The following is a 20,111-nucleotide window of genomic DNA, read 5'->3' on the forward strand; positions in this document are numbered from 1 at the left end:
TTTTTTCAGGTTATTAATTAGTGCCAAGGTAAAAGTCACCTCACAGCATTTGTGTTTCTCAGTATGGTGCTATTAGCATATGGGGTGTATGGATCTTAATTTTACAGGACTTTCCCACATGGTTCTGGCTGTTTGGCACCCTGGCTCCACTCACAATCTACTTGTGTTGGCCCCTAGATATTTTAGAATCCCCACTGATTTCTAAATCTTTAACAGGGGCATCCTCCCCTACATGTACACAGAGACCCTAAAAACATGACTCCCACTCTCACATCACACATTAAACTTTGTTGTAATTGTCTCAGAACCCATAATTTTTCACTCTTGTTAGATGAGATGATGTGGTGTCAAGTTCCTTTTGGTACTTGCTTTGGAAATATGATGGCATTAAAACTTAGAATGAAAGACATTCTATAGTAAAATATTGCTGGAGGGAATGGCATTTTCTCATTTCATTATTTGTAATATCAAGGACTATGGTAATTGAAACTGTAATAATATCTATACCCTAGAAAATGAAACATCACACCTTGGTGTTCACTGTTTTATTTGATCATCATAAGCATCTGAGATAGAGGAAAACTCAAGGCCTGGAGAAGTAGTATCTTTTACTTAAGAACACAAAATAATGAAGTGGAAGAGCCAGGAATACAGAAGTTCCAATTCTGGTCACAGTATCTTTCTATAGAAAGCCCTGTCTCCAAGTAACAGGCATTTTTTAGGTTATAAAAACTGGTAAAACAGGCCTATAAAACAAATTATAGTACTTGGGCAGTGAAGTTAAGGAATAGTAGGGTAGGGAGTAGGCAGATTGGTGGGGAAAAGTCAGCTGAACATACTACAGATTGAAAGAGGTTTTTAATTGTTTGCTTGTTCATAAGGTGTTTCATTCCATAAAGGAGTTTACTTCACCTACAGTATCAAATGATGATACAATGGATATAGAAAATCAGCATCAGGGAAATACAAATAAAAGTAAGAAAGCAAGATCAGGGAAAAGAACCCATAAAGACTAACACAGTTGGTATTGTAGCAACCCGTAAGTGCTAACATAATTGTCTGGTAGAGTTTCTATTCAAGTCAGAGCTTCCTGGTAGCCAAAGCAGAAGAGAAATATAGTTCTTATTACTCAAAAGAGGGAGCAGAAGATTCTGCTGGGAAGGAAAATTGATTTCTAAAAAAAAATTTTATAAAAGTGATTCTGGTAACAAAATTTGTGGTGTTCATGAAGTTTAACAGCAAATATTATAATAGATTTCAGTGTGCTTTTTCTAATATCAAACTTGAATAAATACTATCCTAGAACATGACAGTTAAATCTCAGTTAACTAGAGTCTATGTTGTGTTGGGCCTAGGTAAATTTGGTTCAAGTTTATAGATTTGAGTGATCTTACCTGATCCAGGGCTAGAATTTAAACATTCAGAGGTATAGGTAGCTCAAAACCCCTAAGAAAACTCATGCTATCAATAAAAGGTGTCCTCCCTATCAGACCTTGTTGGCGTACAGTGTGAAGTTATAGACTGTGAAAAGGGCTTGGAGGATTGCTATTGGATGGCACACCCATCAGGATGTGGTAGGGTCTGTTGCAGTAACAACAGCCCACAAATCTTCATGGTCTAAACCTACAAAGTATTCTGTTCAAAATACCCTACCCCAGGTTTGCTTAACCCTCCAGGTTAACGCACTACTCCAAACATGCCATGACTCCATCTTCCTATAGCAGCGACAGCAGCAGCACTATCTCAAACACATAGCTTCCATAGTCAATGAGGCAGGGAAAGAGCAAACATGGAATATTGTACTCCAGCTCTTAAATGCTTGTCTGGAAGTAACACATGCTTCCTCTCACATTTCATTGGGCAAAGTAAGTCACTTAGTACACTGAATTTCTGATGAGTAGGGAAATACGTATCTGGATATAGAAGAGAGCCAGAGAGTAAGTAATATCAGTAAAGTCCACCACATATGGGCCAGAAAGCCAAGCGAATGGGAGAAGAAAGTCAGGCATGCCAGGCATGGTGAGATTGAAGACTAGTGAGACTGTTCACGGCTGGCGTAGTGTAGGAAGTGTGGGGGAAGGAAGGCTGGGTCTGGGCTGGATCTGAAAAGCCCATGAATACCATTTCAGCTGGTTAGTGTTTTACTCTGCAGGCTGCTGAGGCCCTAGTTTTTAAGAGCTCAAGAGAGGAGCAGAAGCAGCTATCTTTGCATTTCAGTGATTCTACTCCAAGTCTTGAAAAAGAGAAATGTTTGTTTCATATTGAACTAACTCCCTGTAACATTCTCTGCATGGTTAACTTATGAGGGTGCCTCCCACCTTGTATTGTGATCCAAAATGAAAACCAGGCCCACTCTGCCTTTTTCAAACAGTGACTAATGATGGGGCTTGGCCAGGCAGGCCCAGCAGATTTGTCACTGTGCTCTGGGCTCCCCACCAAGTTCTCACAGTGGCCCGGCCACTGCCGTTAGCAATGGTTGTGCCTAGTACTTCCTACCTCATCATCCATCTCCCGAGCACCCCTCTCTAGCTACCTCCTTTTTAATAGGTTTAATTATTACTTCCTCTACTTCATGGCACAATTAATCTTCCCCACTGTCTCAGGATTTATAGCTGTACAGGCCCAGGCAATTTCTGAGCTATTCACCTGCAGTCTTGGTTTTTAATTATCCAAAGGAAGTAGAAAGTGGGCCATATATGAAGGCAGTGAAATATTTGTGGACTCCAGTAGGCTCCAGGCTAGTTGCTTATCACTGTCCCAGGACTTTGGGAACGTGGCAGGAGGCGACCACAGGGGAGCTGACTGACTCGTGCAGTCTAAGGGGAGTCTTGAAGGCCAGGAATCGAGCTATGAGGACTTCTCTGTGTCTTTTAATAGTGTTTGGTTTAACACCAGTAAGTTCTAGAGCTCTAATGTACAGCATGGTGACTATAGGTAATAATGCTACTGTTTTCCCGAAATTTGCTAAGAATACCTCTTGAGCATTTCAGCACAAAAAGGTGATGGATGGGTTCATTAACTTGATTGTGGCAATTATTTTACATTGTATTTGTATATCAAATCACATTTTGCACTTTATACCATTTTGTTTGTCAATTATATGTCAGTGAATCTGGGGAGAAGAAAAGATAGCTAGTTTCTAGTGGAGTGTATTTTTGTATGTGGTATGTGCAAGGATTTCCTCGACCCTAGGAAATTGAAACAGCTCCTCGGAATTGAAACAGAAGGGAAGGGTAATTGGGATCTGGACAGAAGAGCCACTGAACTTCCAGTGTCACTGCAGGTACCCTAAATTGCTGTTGAAGCAAAAGAAGATAACAGACTCTTAACTTCAGGCTCTTATCCTTTGGAGGAACAGACGAACCTGGTGGGTTTGGTAGAAAAAGTAGACAGATGTAATTAAGATAAAGGACAGCAGAAGAGACACTTGATGGCCAAGAGCTCTCCTGAGGTGAGCCCACACAGCTGATTACAGTACTTCCTCCTACTCTATTCCTCAGTCTCATAAGGGTTTCTGGACTCTGCTGTATACTTCTCTGTTCTCTACTTAGAAATTTAGACAGACTGAATCTGCTCTTCTCTAGCTCTCAGAAGATTGATTTGCCAGAACAATATACTAATGTTAATGGAATAGAAATGGGTACAAAATCATCACCATCTTTCACTCGAAGGCACTTCAGCTTCATTCCAGAAGTAAATCGGGTGAAACAGCATGGACTCCTCAGTTGGAGAAACCTAGGGTTCCTTCCATTTAGAGCAATGTGACCCTGAGAGGAAGTTCTTAAGCCTTCTGAGTCTGTGATGACACCCCATTGATCTCACAGAATTGTTTTAGGGTATGAATGCCATCACCAAGTTGAGAGCTGGGCACAGGTTCTCAGGAGGAGTTGGCCTACCAGAAAGACGCTTGTAGTTGAAATCATATGATGAATAAATTTGGAATAATCTGTTCTTTTAAAATTTCTGTACCTTTGCTGTTTTTCACTGGCAAAAATAATGGAAACTTGTCTTCAGGCAGGCACATGAATATTAATGTGAAAATGAGTTCAGCTATCCAGTTGATTGCATTTGTAACACAGAATATTTTGCTCTCATGACTTTGATTCCAGACATCTATTTCCTAACCATACCTGTCCCTCCTCCCACCCCAGGCTTTGAGATATTTTAAATCCAATGTAGAGAACTATATGTGGAAACTTGAGAGGGAGAGGATCTATTGGACCTAAGGATGCTTAGAGTTGTGTTAATGAGCCTATGGAAAAGCTGGGGTCACTTCTCCCAATGATTTGAGAATATTCAGTGCTGTTTCTGTGAAATAGGTTTTGTCAGCTGTTTTTAGCACCTTCTAACCTGCCTCTTTGATAGATGAAAATACCATTGTATCCTTTAAGATCCTATCCTTTAAGATTTAAAATTAAAGGAAGAACTAAATATGACTATAAGCAAATCAAAGCAATGGGACAAAGCACTATGTTGTTTCAGCCTACATGTTTCTTCTTCACCAACCACAGAGGCTAGTGACGAGGTCCCTTCTTTCTTTACTGAGGTCCCAAAGATAGAAAACTGAACATCCATATCAGGACTTGGCTCTGAGGAAGAATTTTTTGATCCAAAAGGGGCTACAGGAGAATGCACAGTATAAACATCTTGTATGTCTTTATTGTTCAATTTAATTTTCTATTCAAGAAATTTTCATGCATACACCCAAGTAGAGAGAGTAATATAATGAACCCATACATACTCATAACCCAGTTATCAACATTTTGCTGATTTTGTTTCATCTATTTCTCTCTCTCTCTCTCTCTCTCTCACACACACACACACACACACATACATACATACATACATATATACTGCCACCACCACCACACCACACACACTTACTTTCCCCCCTTGCTGGAGTTTTTTTTTTAAAGATTTATTTTATTTATTTATGCATATAAGAGCTGTGGTATAGGACAGAGGTGTAGAGGGTGAGAGGAGACAGAGTGGGGAGCAGAACTGGTGGATTGACTGAAATACACTGCTGAGCAGTGGGCGAGAGAGGAGAGGTCTGCTGCGCCTTATGAGTTAGCTCCCTGGCCAGTGATCGAACTGACAAACTCATGCTGTAGTGGCTGCTGATAGCTTGATAGTACTGAGACTTAACCCCTTGAGCCATCAGGGAGGCCCTGCTGGAGTATTTTTTAAAGCTAACTGTAGATGCTGTTTTTATCTATAAATACTTCTGTATGTAATCCTAACAGATGAAACTTTTTAAAGCACAGTTTCTATCCCATGGCATACCTAGTGAGACTAATTAACAGTTCCTTCAAGTCTCCTCATTATCTGGACAGCAGATGGGCTGGTATAGCTGAGGCAGGGACTCTCAACCCATATATCCTCAGCTCTGCCACTAACTCACTTCCTATCCCTAGGTCTGAGTCACATAATTTATAAAGTGAGCCTGTGGGAAAGCCATTTCCAGTTCCCAACTCTCGTGTCTTCTCTGAGAATAATTAGTCATTTGGCTGGGCTGGAGTAGAAATCAACATGTTTGAAAGCAGAGGGAAAGAATAGATGAGTTTTTTAAAATTCCATTTGGATCAAGCACTATTAATAATCAGAAAAGTAATATTTTCAGTAAGGGAGGAGAGAGCATTGTGGTGTGGAGAGGTATACTGAAGCTATTCTTTCAGAGACTTCATAAGAGAAAAGGCAGCCAGAATTCAATGCTAGGTTGCTAAATATTCTAGTTTAGCAGAAGTTTTTATGTGAGGTTTGGCTGTTCTTACCTGCCTTGGTCTTTGCTGGTAAGAGTTAATAATAAAAACAAAATTATCCAGCATATACTGTGTCCCAGGCACTGGTGCTAACTTTTCATAAGCATCATCTCCTTGGCCCTCACTATAGCTCTTTGAAGGATGTGCTGTTATCCTGATGGCAGTAGCCATTCCTGATCCGTAGGGGGCGGCCTATGGCGGTGAGGTGTGAGTCCATAGTCCTGTGTCCTTTCTCCAAGTGCCTTGTGACGACTTGGCTTTGTGAGGATCTTCTGCCCCACTAATCTTCATTTAATTCCCTTCCCTGCGGCATGTTGTCACCTAGCGCACCCCTGCTGACAGGCCCTCTGTAAGTCTTCATCTGAGTGACGGCCCTGGAAAATCAAGCTGTGGTCTCAAAAGGGAAGGAGGACCTGCAGATTATCTCCTCAGCATGCAGTCATTCTGCTGGCAGCTCTCAGGGCCGCTTTTATGTTGCCTCAACAAAGAGAGAGGCTGCCAGGAGTGTGTAATGTTCCATTCAGAATTCTCCAGGCTGGCAGCAGCTGGGACAGTAGAGGCAGGACAGATGAAACAACTTCCATCTCTGCCAGGCCATCTCCTTTCACCCGCGCCTGCCTTCTTTGTTTTGAGAAGACTTCCAGACTCTTCTTGTGATTCTTTATGGACCCCTGGAAGTGCCAGAGGAGGAGGAAGGGGAGGAAAAAAAGGGAGTACACAGGCAAGCTGGCTGGGGGTCAGATCATTTTGCCATAACCAGCAGGCAGTTTCTTCACAAATCACTCGACTCTGGTAGCCATTATCATCCCAACTGCTCCCTATTAACTAACCCAGCCCCTTAAGGCCATGAGAATAAGAGAAATAGAATTCTTTTTCTTTTTCTAATTCTCTAAGTACTGCTCATACCATGTTTAGATATCGTGCTATAGTTTACAAAGCTTATTGATATAGGCTATTGTTTCTCAGACCATTTCTTTGTGATTATATTACATATATATCTCATCATAATCTGACCTTACTTTTTTTTCAATTGAAGTAACATTGCACTATAACATTATGTAACTTAACAGGTGTTCACACTGAGACTCAGCATGTGTATATACTACATTCAGGTCACCGCTAAGAGCCCAAGTCTATCCTTCACCATAGCATTGTCCCCTTTTTCCTTATTTATCTTTCTTCCCTTATGGTAACCACTAATTGGCCTTAATAATTCAAAGTTTACTTTTGTTTTAATTCATGTTTATTTGTTTTCTTTATATGCCACATATGAATGAAATCATATGGTTCTTGTCTTTTTCTGTAACCAGATCTTATTAATAAGAAAACAAAGAAACCCACCATTAGCAATTAGTAAAAAAGATATAAAGTGATCATCTCAAAGATACTCTGCTAAATGAAGTGGCATTTTACAGTGATTGATTTAAATCAATTGATTTAAAGTTCAGTGCCTTACTTTTATAATATCTTCCAGATACTTACCCAGCTTCCTGTAGGATGGTATATAGTTGGGGAGGCTGAGGAGCTAGCAAGGAGACCAGTGTCTTTGGTGGCAGCGGTATACAAAAAACGTGAACTTTTGTGACTTCTGTCTCTGAAGGTCTCCCTTTGCTTACTTCCTCTTAATATCTTAGCAACCAACTAGTGATCATATTCACTTAAAAGTCACTGCAATGAAATCCAAAAACTCTGAGAGGGGGAAAAAACTCAATGCATAGGCATACCTGTGGGAGAAATTGCTTAGAGGGTGATGTGGCCAGCATGCTGTTCTTCCCAGCTCTGGCTCTGTTCACAACTCTGGACTCAGGGGTAGAGATTTTGACCCTCATTTTGGAAATGCAGAAGCTGAGTAGAGAGTAATTGATTCATTTCCTCTCAGGATGCCCCAAAATTTGAAATCTGTAAGTTTTCCCTTTAGATAAAAGATAGGTTCTGAAAATTTCTTAACCCTTCTAGCTGGGATGTTGGTGACAACCTAGGGACGTGACCAGATCCAGTCCCCAGGATTATTACTTCTTTTGTTAAATGAGTTTCAAAAATCCTCTCAGTAATTTTTTAAACTAAAGATTATGCATTGGTCATAGAAAAACACTTGAAGTACAGATAAGCAAAACAAAAACAAAACTCTCAATTCTAATACTCAAACATACTGCTAATATTTAAATAATTTTTAATGCGATATGTATGTTAAATTGTGTATATACACATCCTGTTAATATTTTTATTAAAGTGTATTGTTTCATGTCCAACCCCATTGTAATGTTTTTCCATGTCAATAAACTATCTCATGATTTTTAATGGCACCATCATGTTTCATTGTATAACATGCCATGATTTACTTATTTGTGAATTGTGAAATACTTTACTCAAGCAAGAAAATATATGGAAGAATTGCCATAGTTTATTTAATCTCTCCTACCTTCAGAACGCCCTTTCCTAGAAGTATATAGTAATTTCAGTAACTAGTATTTGAATTGCCCTTACAGTTTATAATGCACTTGCACAAACATTATTTCACTTGACCTGCATTACTACCCTCCAAGGTTGGTATCAAGGGTCTGATTTTCTTCACTTATAGATTAACTAAAAAAAAACTCATAGAGGCTAACTGTATCCATTACCCTAAGTCCAGTTCTATCAAAGTGATGGCTGACCCAGAGAGTAGCTCCGGTCAGGGCAGAACTCCACAGCAGGCAGGCCAGGAGGTCCAGGAGGGCAGCCTCCACTGGCTCCATGTTCCCCACCCCTACCTGCTTGTGTTTTGTATATTCACATTTGCTTCATGACTCTCTCCCATGTGACCCTAAGTGCTGTCTGAGGGCAAACTCATGTCTTCATTTCTCTCTCTACCCTTTGCTCACTACAAGGACCAGTACACAGTAAATAAATTTCCTGGGTAAGTGAATACATGAATGTAGGGTGTCACAGAGAGCAAAGTAAATTGCAGATTCTTAGTGCCTCTGTTTTCATTTCAAACATTGTCTAGTCAAGAACCCATCTTGATACTTTGAGTTTTTATATTCATGTAGGTTTTGGTCACCAATGAAAAGCCCAAGCATTGTTGCATACCGGAAAGCATGTTCAAAACCAAGGGCTAGGAGAAACCTGTTTTGCAGTCTAGATTCCAGGGCTTCCCACCCCATCACAAATGGCATGAACCAGGCCTCCTTTAAAGCCACCTCCCAAGTTACTTTTATGATACCCCTTATTTGGAACTGCTTCATATTTATGATATATCTCATTTTGAACTGCTTGTAAAGATAATAACTTAGTTTAACAGCTGTAGAATAGTTTATGAGGATTTGAAGAGCTACTATTGTTGACTGTAAAAACAACATAGCAGAATTGCTAGAGATTTTGGAGTAAAAATCATTCAAATCCCATCACCTAACAAAATAACTGTTTTTATTTTTGCCTTATCCTCTCAAGGTCTTGTCTGCCTGCACACATTAATTTTCTGGTTGTTGCCACAGGGATTGCTGCAGTATTGTTTCCTTCTTTTTCCATTTAACATTATTACAGGGATTTTTTTTTCCATTTTTTTATTTTGCACAGACTTCTTAATTATCCTTTTAATGAATTCGTAATCCTCTATTGAGTTGATACGCCAAAATGTACTAACACAGTCCCCCAGTGTTTGCCATTAAAATGCTTCTGATTTTCACTCATCTATAATGCTGCATTGAGGATTGTTATTTGTATAGCTTTTGCATTTGTCAGATGAGTTCCTTGGGATACATTCCCATAAATAAGATTGCAGGGTCTGAGCAAGACTATGTCTGTGGTTCTTGCCACACTGCTTCTCCAAAGGCTGTTCCAGGTTATGTCCAGCAGTTGATGTGTTAACCAACTTAAAGGCAACTTTATCAGTATAGGGCATTGCTTAAATTTTTGTTTGCTAATTTAGTAGAAGTAAGATGGTACTTCATGGTTGCTTTATTTTGCATTTCCTTGTTTATTAAAAGAAATTAGCATTTTTCCCCTGTGGTTACCCTTGTATTTCCTTGAATGTGAATGGTCTGCTCACACTTAACTATTCTTTGCCTATTTTGGTAAATTGAGATTTTTACTCACAACAGTTACTGAATTTTTTCACAGACGTATGATATGTTTTTCCGTGTTGTGTGTTTGCTTTTTAATTTTAGATATATATTTCTAGTGCTAAATTACAAAATATAGTTTTGTACTCAAATCTGTCAGTGTTTTTTTCTGTTACTTCAAAGCTTAGAAAACTATCCCCCTCAGGAGAATATTTAATTCTACCTTCTGTTATTTTAAATTCTTTAATTCATCTGGATTGTATTTGAGTATAAATAGAGTTGCAAATTACATTTTTTAAGGTTGCTAATCAGTTATTTCAACCTTTTTCTTTTATCCTCTTTCTCAGGAATCATACACCAGATGAAAGGCGATTATGATACTGCACTGAAACTCCACAAGACACACTTGTGCATCGCCCAGGAGCTTAGTGATTATGCCGCTCAGGGCCGTGCCTATGGGAATATGGGCAATGCCTACAATGCCCTGGGCATGTATGACCAGGCAGTCAAGTACCACCGACAAGAACTTCAGATCTCCATGGAAGTTAATGACCGTGCCTCACAGGCCTCCACACACGGGAACCTTGCTGTGGCCTACCAGGCCCTAGGGGCCCATGACCGGGCCCTGCAGCATTACCAAAACCATCTGAACATCGCCCGGGAGCTGCGTGACATCCAGAGCGAAGCCCGTGCCCTCAGCAACTTGGGCAACTTCCATTGTTCTCGGGGGGAATATGTCCAGGCTGCTCCCTATTATGAACAGTACCTTCGGCTCGCTCCTGACCTTCAAGACATGGAAGGAGAGGGGAAGGTCTGCCACAATCTTGGCTATGCCCATTACTGCCTTGGAAATTACCAGGAAGCAGTAAAATACTATGAGCAGGATCTGGCACTGGCCAAAGACCTTCACGACAAATTGAGCCAAGCAAAAGCTTACTGCAACTTAGGCCTAGCATTCAAGGCTCTACTGAATTTTAGCAAAGCTGAAGAGTGTCAGAAGTACCTATTGTCCCTAGCCCAGTCCCTGAATAATTCCCAGGCTAAATTTCGAGCCCTTGGGAACCTTGGTGATATATTCATCTGTAAAAAAGACATAAATGGTGCGATAAAATTCTATGAGCAACAGCTGGGCCTAGCTCATCATGTAAAGGACAGAAGACTGGAGGCCAGTGCATATGCAGCCCTGGGCACTGCATATCGGATGATCCAGAAACATGACAAGGCCTTGGGTTATCACACACAGGAACTGGAGGTATATCAGGAGCTGAGTGACTTGCCAGGGGAGTGCCGAGCTCACGGGCACCTGGCTGCTGTCTACATGGCCCTTGGAAAATACACGATGGCATTCAAGTGTTATGAAGAACAGTTGGATCTAGGACAGAAGCTGAAGGACCCAAGTCTAGAAGCTCAGGTCTATGGCAACATGGGCATCACAAAAATGAACATGAACGTGATGGAAGAGGCCATTGGCTACTTTGAACAGCAGTTGGCCATGCTGCAGCAGTTAAGTGGAAATGAATCTGTGCTTGACCGGGGCCGGGCCTACGGAAACCTGGGGGATTGCTATGAGGCCCTGGGGGACTATGAGGAGGCTATCAAGTACTATGAACAGTATTTATCTGTTGCCCAGAGTCTGAATCGCATGCAAGACCAAGCCAAGGCTTACCGGGGCCTAGGAAATGGACACAGGTAAAAATGACACAGTAGGATGTGGTGGATAAACCTATACAAAGAGCAGTTGTGACTTTGTAATAGGAACCTAATGTTCTGTCTTCATGACAGTTTGTTAACTACAAATCATTTTCATACATATTTCATTTGGTTCTTCTGATGAGTCTGTGAATTTCGTAGATGATATTTTTTACACTATGCTATGGAGGAAGAAACTAAGCCCAAGATGTGTCAAGTTACACAGATCACACAGCTTAAAAGGGACAGCATAGGGTCAAATCCAGGGCTCTCTGACTCCAAATTCAGTGACTTTTTTACTATATCCTAATGAGCAGGATCAAAGAGATCATAGGAATGGGGGAAGATGAGCAAACCCATTTAACTGACCTTTTCAGAACACTTCCCACAACATTTCAAGGTGTTTGTTAATATTATGCCTACACCTACCAATTATGTGGACCCCATTTTGTTGTTTTTTGGGAAAGCCACCTCATAATGGTGGGAGTGAATAAACATGTACATCATCATGCTGGGCACCTTACACAGTCTTTTGCTTAATATTTATGACAATCCTGTATTACTGTACATTTATTATCATCTGCTATGGGATGTAGGATTTACTGTAATCCAGAAACTAAGGCTTAAGGAAAGGAATTCACATGCCCCAACTGGTTTGGTCTGCTGCCAAAATCCATGCTCTTCCCACTTTTATCATGTCATCTTTTAACAGCACAAAAAGACACACTGTTGGGCCAAGGTGCTTTTCTTCTGAATGTGGGGAACCCAAGAAAGTGACTGTGTCTGCAGAATATACGGCCCTTCCAGATAGGCAGAGGATTAGGGCTCCTGGAGTGGAGGAAGGGCTAGGGTCAAACTAAATCATCACCCACAGAGTGCTCTGAGAAGCTCAGGGTGAAGGATTTATAGCTATTGTAAAGTGATTTCAAAAACATAGTCTAAGCGGTAGTGGAAATTGGGAGGCCTGAAGAACCAAACAGTTCACTTGCTATCATTGTGCCTATTAATATATTTTATGTTTCCTCTGGGGTGTATATCCCATTGAATCTTAAGCTCTTGGGAAGGTCACTAAGGGATGACTTTTGAATTGCTTTCCAGATTATGAAATTCCCCTGTATCTCACTCTAAGGGCACATGATAGATTTTAGCTAGAAGAGGAGTTAAGAGCTTCTATAGTAAATGACAGTGACAAATGTTTTTCATTTTCTCAGGGGCTTTAGCATGTCTGCACCTGCACAAAATAATATCATTGCTTTTCTGTCTACATCCCCACAGGGCAATGGGGAGCTTGCAGCAAGCCCTTGTGTGCTTTGAAAAGAGGCTCGTGGTTGCCCATGAGCTTGGGGAGGCCTTTAATAAAGCCCAGGCCTATGGAGAGCTGGGAAGTCTGCACAGCCAATTAGGGAATTACGAACAAGCCATTTCCTGCCTTGAACGCCAGCTGAACATTGCTAGAGAGATGAAAGACCGAGCCCTGGAGAGTGATGCAGCCTGTGGCCTGGGGGGCGTTTACCAGCAGATGGGGGAATATGATACAGCCCTGCAATACCACCAGCTCGATCTGCAGATTGCAGAGGAAACCAACAACCCCACATGTCAGGGTCGAGCCTATGGGAACCTAGGACTGACGTATGAATCTCTGGGCACCTTTGAGAGGGCAGTAGTCTATCAAGAACAGCACTTGAGCATTGCTGCACAGATGAATGACTTGGTGGCCAAGACGGTGTCGTATAGTAGCCTTGGAAGGACCCATCATGCTTTGCAGAACTATTCCCAGGCAGTCATGTACTTACAGGAAGGTAAGTGAAAAGGTCCCTTGTAGTCTCTTGTTCTACTCTGAGATTAAGTTCAGAGTCCACTCAGGAGGGGGTATGCATAGTCTGAGTGGCCACATCTGCCTAGAAGGAAGATCTTAGAGGCCACATGATCACTGCCATTTTAGTACAGTGGTCCCTGCTGCATGTCTCTTGCTAGTACTATGGCCTTCCATCTTCCATCCAGAATGTCTTACCCAGGTTGTCTTCCTCTGCTAGCCAGCTGCCCAGGGAGCTGATGCTATCCTTGCTTTTCGGAGCCCTGTATTGAGTAAATAACACATTCTTACACATGATGAATCAAGTAAGTAGATATCTAAGCACATAAAATATAAGGACCTAAATCAGAAAAAATACCCATTTGTTTCAAGTCCCTCTAAAAAGATCTTAACTCTGTCAAAACTATGAGGAAGTTAGTTCTGCTGTAGTGTCCGAGGTCTAGTCCAGAAGCATCAGTCTGAGGGTCACTTGGGCAGTTAGCCAGACTTCCTTTCCAATGCTCATTACCCACAGTGCTCTCCTGGTGCCATGGTGCCATGGTAGTCTTGTTCCAGGCAGGCCCAGAAAGTGACTGCTTCTCCTCCTCTTCTGCTGTCAGCGCCCATGCAGTTCAGTCCTTGGACACATCCTTCCTCACGAGGCAGAAGTTGCACAGCAGTGTTTTACCCTCCACCTCTTAACACTGGGATGGGATTTTCTGCACTGGAAAGCCCTTCCCCTCACATGGTCACATGCATCCTCCAGTTCTGGGAGGGTAAAATGGCAGCTGTTAAGTTCTTGGCTCTTTGTATATAGAACTTATTTAATTGGATTTAATTCTCACAGTAACCTTGAGGGATGTATCGTTTGATTCCCGTTTTCAACTAAGTGACCTAAGGCTCGGAGAATTACAGTGGCTTGATCCCGACCGTGTGATCAGTCAGTGGGGGAGTGGGGCTCAGCCTAGGCTTTCTGACCCCAGGAATCACATGAGACCATATGTGGAGTTTCTAACCTCACAAGAACAGAGCAAGGATGTGACAGTCATGTCCCCTTCACTTCTGAAGCCCAGCTGGGAAGCCAGGAGAGAGGGAGACAGGAAACAAAGTGGAGACTGGGCCAGAGGCTGATGGTTGACTTTCCTGCAGATCAGGATTGCTCTGGCCTGCAAATGAGAGATTGGGGGCCACTGCCCTGACTTTATGTGACCCCTGCTTAGTGGGAACTCTGCCCCAGTGCATTCAGTATGCTCTGGTTTCCTGAAACTTGACTGTGGTAAAATTCCAACAGACTGGGGGTGGTTTTTAGTTAATTTGTGAAAACTATTAAATTTAAATTCCACAAAGCAGCTACTTTGCTTGAGACGTTATAGCATAGTTCTATATTAATGGAAAACTTAATTTCATTTTTTCTTGTAATTTTAAGTTTTGTAGCTATCTAAAATCTTACTGTATCATCTCCACAGTGTTTGTTTTGTGTATGTGCCCCGCCAGAGAGCCTAGATTGTCTTTTGGGCCAAAGCAGACACCCCTTGTCATGAGCACTGAGTTGGTACAAGTGCAGGACACCTGGAAGACCCTTTCTGAGAGCTTTAAGTTGAGGCTACACCCTTTTACATGAGTCAAAAATCAGCTTGCTGCTCATTCTCCTGACTTTTAGAAGGGCCTATGGGTCATCCTCAGTTGACCCCAGTGCAATAGGATCTCACAAGAGGGCCTGGTCTGAGTCTTTTTAACAAGTTCTCCCAGTGATTTGTATTGGGAACCTAGAACAATATAGCAACTTACTTTGAGTTAAGCAACCAGTTCCTGGCATACCAGGCTTCAGGAGGGGTGGACTGGGTGTGTCTAGCTCCTAAGAGGCAGAAGCAGGTAGAAGTTGGGGCAAGACTGATACCGTGTCTGCCCAATGTGCTTTTAGCTCTTTGCTGCCATCAGCCAGGAAGTGTCCTACATGCTGTGGGTCCAGCAGGAAACAAAACAAAGTCCCTGCTCCCACAGACCATACCTTCTAAGGTGGGTTTACCTTAACTAATTTTACCTCTAATTCATAGATTCAGACCAAACAGGGATAGATTTATTGAAGAATGAATATAGTTAGCTTGCTGAAAGTTAAAGCAACTAGTATCAACCAAGAACCCCTTCTTTCATTTGTGTTTCTGTTCTATGAGGTGTTTTAAAATATCAATAACTTGCAATTATTATTTTTGTTATCCAGTAACATGATTTAAACTTAAAATGCTACTTGTAATTTTCTGTATTATGTACATTTTTAAAGGCATAACATTTTATAAGCTTGAACCTGAGTATCGATTTTATTAGTCTCTTATCTGACTCAATTCTTTTTCAAAAGTGTGAAATTGCATAGGCCCAGCATGCCAAGAGGCAGGCTCCCATCCACCTTGAATTAGATTAAGAAAAATAAGACCTTCCTTTGTGAGCACAGTCATGGTGTGGGAGTCTTTATGCTGTCTTCTGCATGAGCTGACTCCTGTGTACAGAGAGCTAGATAATGAGAGCAGAGTGATGCAGAGAACTGCTTAGTGGCCAATACAGTAAGTGATTGCCCTCATACTTGGTTCCCACAAAACCCTGGAGGTTGCTGGTGTCCTGAAATCCAGAAGCTTGCTGTGGGTAAGTGACCCAAACTGCAGGTGCCTATCTGAAGGCCATTAGAACTAGGAGAGTCTCATTTAAGTTTTCCAACTCATAATAGCACTTCTTCGGCAACCCCGCTGAGGTACATCAAAGTCTCGGCCTTAAAGGAAACACAGATTGGGCGTGAAATGTGTCAGGAGCATCAGTAACAGAGGCAGGGGCAGGCAATGTGAGCATTCTTCTGTCAGGAGGACATCATATATGTCTCCCATTAATGCAGATAGGATGCTGTGCGTGTGAGATTGGGAAAAGTATTAGCTTCTGTGCTGGACTATATAACCATCAGGAAAAGCTTTTGCCAGCCAAAGAATTGGTTAGATAAATTTATAGTCCAGGAGTTTTCATTTGCAAAGCTAGGGATTTCACATCTGGGAGGGCAGCCAGGTTAGGTTTCATTTGTTTCAGTGTTTCTGCCTGCCCTGCAAACCTGTCTCCTGCTGATACTCATCACCTGAACTCTTGCTGGGACAGCTTGGAGTGCCTTTAAAAGGTCACTACCAACATAGAATTTGAAGAGGATGCTTATTCTGCCTTGGCTGATTCTACTCTTGCCCTGCATTTCATCTAACTGTGCTAACATTCTATTTATATACCTTAGGTTGAATTAACCTCTAGAACTCTTTGGCAGAGTGGAATCTATGTTTTCTAAAAATTCTATCCGCTCTTAAAATTTCTCTGATTTCAGGTTTAAGGTTAGCTGAGCAACTGGGCCGAAGAGAAGATGAAGCCAAAATTCGCCATGGTCTTGGTCTTTCTCTTTGGGCTAGTGGGAACCTGGAGGAGGCCCAACACCAGGTGAGCAGAACCCTGCCCCAAGTAGATTTTGTTTCCAGAAGCATGAGGTCTTCCATGACCAAGTAATAATGTCATTTTCCAAAAGAGGATAACTTTTACCTTTGGGTTGATAGACATATTTTCAACTTGCATCAGCCAGCATGTGTTGAACTGTAGTAAAGATTCTTGTTCTCTTATATAATAGATTCCTTGATAATTTCTTTGGAATTCTTGTGTTATGTATTGTGTTCTTCATTAAACTTAATATGAATTTGTACATATTTTATGATAGACTGAATTTAATGACTGAATCCATGTCTGAATTTAATGTCTTTGTAGGTTTCTAAATGTATCAATAAGTCTCTCTCCTCCATGCACACACACATTCATGTTCCATTTAGTGCATGTAGTTGAAGAGAAGTCCCTGTCGTGCTGGCTGTGGAGATTGGAGAGTTCCTAGAGTTATGACTTCCTCTCTTAGGTTGGAGGAGCTGTGGGATGTCGTTTCAAAGCAGTCTCAAAGTGTGTAGGCCACATAGAAGGAGGTCCTGTGGGGGACTTTGTGCGAGGCAGAGGGGCAAGGGCCAGGGGAAAAGCTCCTACCAGAGTTGCTCACAGGAATTGAGACCACAACAGGACTGAATTTGTGCCATAATTTCCTGGAATGTTGTGGTATTTTACTTTGTAAACTATTAAAAGAAGGATTGGAGCATGACTGTGGCAAATTACAGACACTTGATAAGAAGAGCGTGCTTTTGTTTGTTTTAATCAAAATCAGCACTGCATTAATAGCTGGATTAGTGGCTGCTTTCTTTTCTAATTTTCAGACTGTAACCCTGATTTACAGAATTACTTCTCTAATGTCCTGATTTTAAAAATTAAAGTTTGTGTGACACAGTATTTACAATTTCCTAAGTATTTTTACTCACTGAATTTATTCCTCAGATAATCCCATGAGGTAGGATGTTAGCCATTCCCTTTATAGAGGAGAGTGTGAGACTCTATATCTTGCCAAAAGTCATTCATTAAACTGGTGCAGAGTTGAGAATACATCCCTCTCTCCCAGTTTCTTAGTCTTAGAATTCTATTTTTAAAATGTATGTGAACTTAAAATTTGGTCATGTATTTTCAACATATAAATATCAGGGGGGAAAAGTCTGGTCTCACTGATACAGAAACCATGGCTGCAGTGGGACTGTGTCTCTTTTCAAACGTTCAGTGTCTGGTCTCGAGGATGTGCCTGTAACTGGGTGTGACTTCTATGCAGCTGGTCCAGTGAAAACCTGACCCTAGGACACTGCTGTGGAGAGCAATATTTGACTGCCCTCTGTGGCACTGGATTGCTGGCACAGAGCTATGCTCTAAGAAGGTGGCCGCCTTCATCTCATTTCTCCCCAGCCTTGTCTGTTTCTAGCCTACCTTCACCACACCTGTTCATACTCCTGTCCTTCCACACCATGAGGCATAGGGTAGTGATTAGAGGCTTTTGATTTTGTTTTAATAAAAAATCAGCACTTGACTGAATTGATATCTGACTTTTTTTACACTATTTCAGACTTTATAAGCTTATAACCCCTGTGTTTTAGATCAAGAAATGTTTACATGAACTCTAATTTACTGGGTATAGTAAAATGCCTTTACCGATCTACAAAGACCTACATGGAAATAAAGATTTATTTATTCATTTTACACAAAACCGGGGTACAGGCCAGATGTGCAGGAGGGTGAGAGGATTCAGCAGAGACAGAGCAGGGAACAGAACAGGCAGACTGACGAAATACACTGCTGAGGGGAGCAGTGGGTACAACAGGAGAGGTCTGCCATGCCATGTGGGACCCTCACCGGCCGGCTGGGATTGAACCCGTCCTACAGAGGCTGCGGACAGCTTCACAGCACAGCGCCAAACCACCTGCACCACCAGGGGAGGCCCTTTAAGAAAAAGTTTTTAGGGCCTCCCCTGGTGGTGTAGCGGTTGAGTGCTGGGCTGCGAAGCTGCCGCAACCTCTGCGGCACGGGTTCGATCTGGTGAGGGTCCCACATGGCGCGCAGACCTCTCTTGCCGCGCCCGCTGCTCCCCTTAGCAGTGTATTTCGTCGGTCTGCCTGTTCTGTTCCCTGCTCTGGCTCTGGTGAATTCTCCCACCTTCCTGTGCTTCTGACTGTACCCAGTGCTTGTATAAATAAATAAATAAATCTTTAAAACAAACAAACAAATAAATAAATAAAAAGTTTTTAGGTTGTGCACTAAGATGTGAACAATATTGTCTCTTGTCAGGAAAGAGCTGAATAGTGGTTTTGGGGGAACAAATAATAACTTTTTCCCTTACTTGCAGCTCTACAGAGCATCAGCCTTGTTTGAAACAATCCGACATGAGGCACAACTGAGCACAGACTACAAACTCTCCCTCTTTGACCTGCAGACATCGTCCTATCAGGCCTTGCAGCGGGTGCTTGTCAGTCTAGGTGAGGACAGCTGGGGCTTCCCTTTTGGTGTGTGTTCCCTTGTGTCTGAGTCTTTTTCAGCCATCATGGTGATGAAACGTACTTCATTACAACTGTGAAGCCATAACCACAATCTAGCCATAAACATTCTTTCATTTATTCAACTAATACTTGTACAACACCTATTGTGGTAAGTGCCAGCTCTAGGGATCAACTATAAGAAGGCCTGTTTCTCAAGCTCAAGTAAACTGAGGTCTGTCAAGAGTCAGAATTCTATGTGTATAGTCCTGGCATTGTTGGTACCAGGGTAGAAGAAACCCAAGTGCTCTGGAAACAAAGCAGTGTGGCAGGCTGACCAGGAGCAACAGAAGCTATACTAGAAGCAGGGATGCTTGAACCCAGTGTCTCCCAAGGTTATCTTTCACTGTAAATACAGCTGGCAGGGAGACCCCCGAAAAGACGTCTGGGCCCTCCCTGTTTCCTCTGCAACATGTCTCTTGCTGCTGCTCTCTAGTAGATGCTTTGTGAATGTTTTCAGCTCCCTAGGTCTAACATCTAGACTGTGACATTGTCAGTGCATGTTCCCCAGGCGTGTGCTGTGTGGTACAGGGGCAGCGTGCATCTTCCCTCCCTTGCGCCTCCCCTGTCCTTTGCCACTTCTCAGGCCTATCCGTCTCTCCAGACTACTTCTCCCGGCCCAGGACTTGGGTTGAGGAGCTATTCATTGGAACTAACAATGTCTTTGAAGTTGAACATCGAGGCTTTGTTAATAACCTATCCTTTTCTGTGTGTGTATGAATGTGCAAACTTCCCTTGAAAAAATGTATCTATAAATGTGCTCATTGCCTGGGATTACAATTTATTATCTATTATAATCACAGTGTTAAGTCTGTCTAGCACTTTGGGGCCGATTTTCCAGTGTGCACAGAAATCATCCCTGCTGTTCCAGTTAATA

At 42.0% G+C, this 20,111-nt stretch overlaps 1 protein-coding gene across 3 annotated transcripts in view; it reads left to right on the top strand.

Annotated features, from left to right (window-relative positions):
• Positions 1 to 20,111, top strand: part of TTC28 (tetratricopeptide repeat domain 28) — a gene marked incomplete at its 3' end in the record, with an annotated part of 577,903 nt that overhangs the window by 472,940 nt on the left and 84,852 nt on the right. For all 3 annotated transcript variants that reach the window (XM_084254147.1, XM_084254149.1, XM_084254148.1), the window contains exons 7-10: positions 10,150 to 11,491; positions 12,767 to 13,290; positions 16,627 to 16,736; positions 19,048 to 19,177. In XM_084254147.1, the coding sequence (XP_084110273.1) occupies positions 10,150 to 11,491; positions 12,767 to 13,290; positions 16,627 to 16,736; positions 19,048 to 19,177 (2,106 nt within the window). The remainder of the gene's footprint in view (positions 1 to 10,149; positions 11,492 to 12,766; positions 13,291 to 16,626; positions 16,737 to 19,047; positions 19,178 to 20,111) is intronic.

Source organism: Talpa europaea, assembly GCF_964194135.1.
Source record: "Talpa europaea genome assembly, chromosome: 14".
NCBI classification, from domain to species: Eukaryota; Metazoa; Chordata; class Mammalia; order Eulipotyphla; family Talpidae; genus Talpa; species Talpa europaea.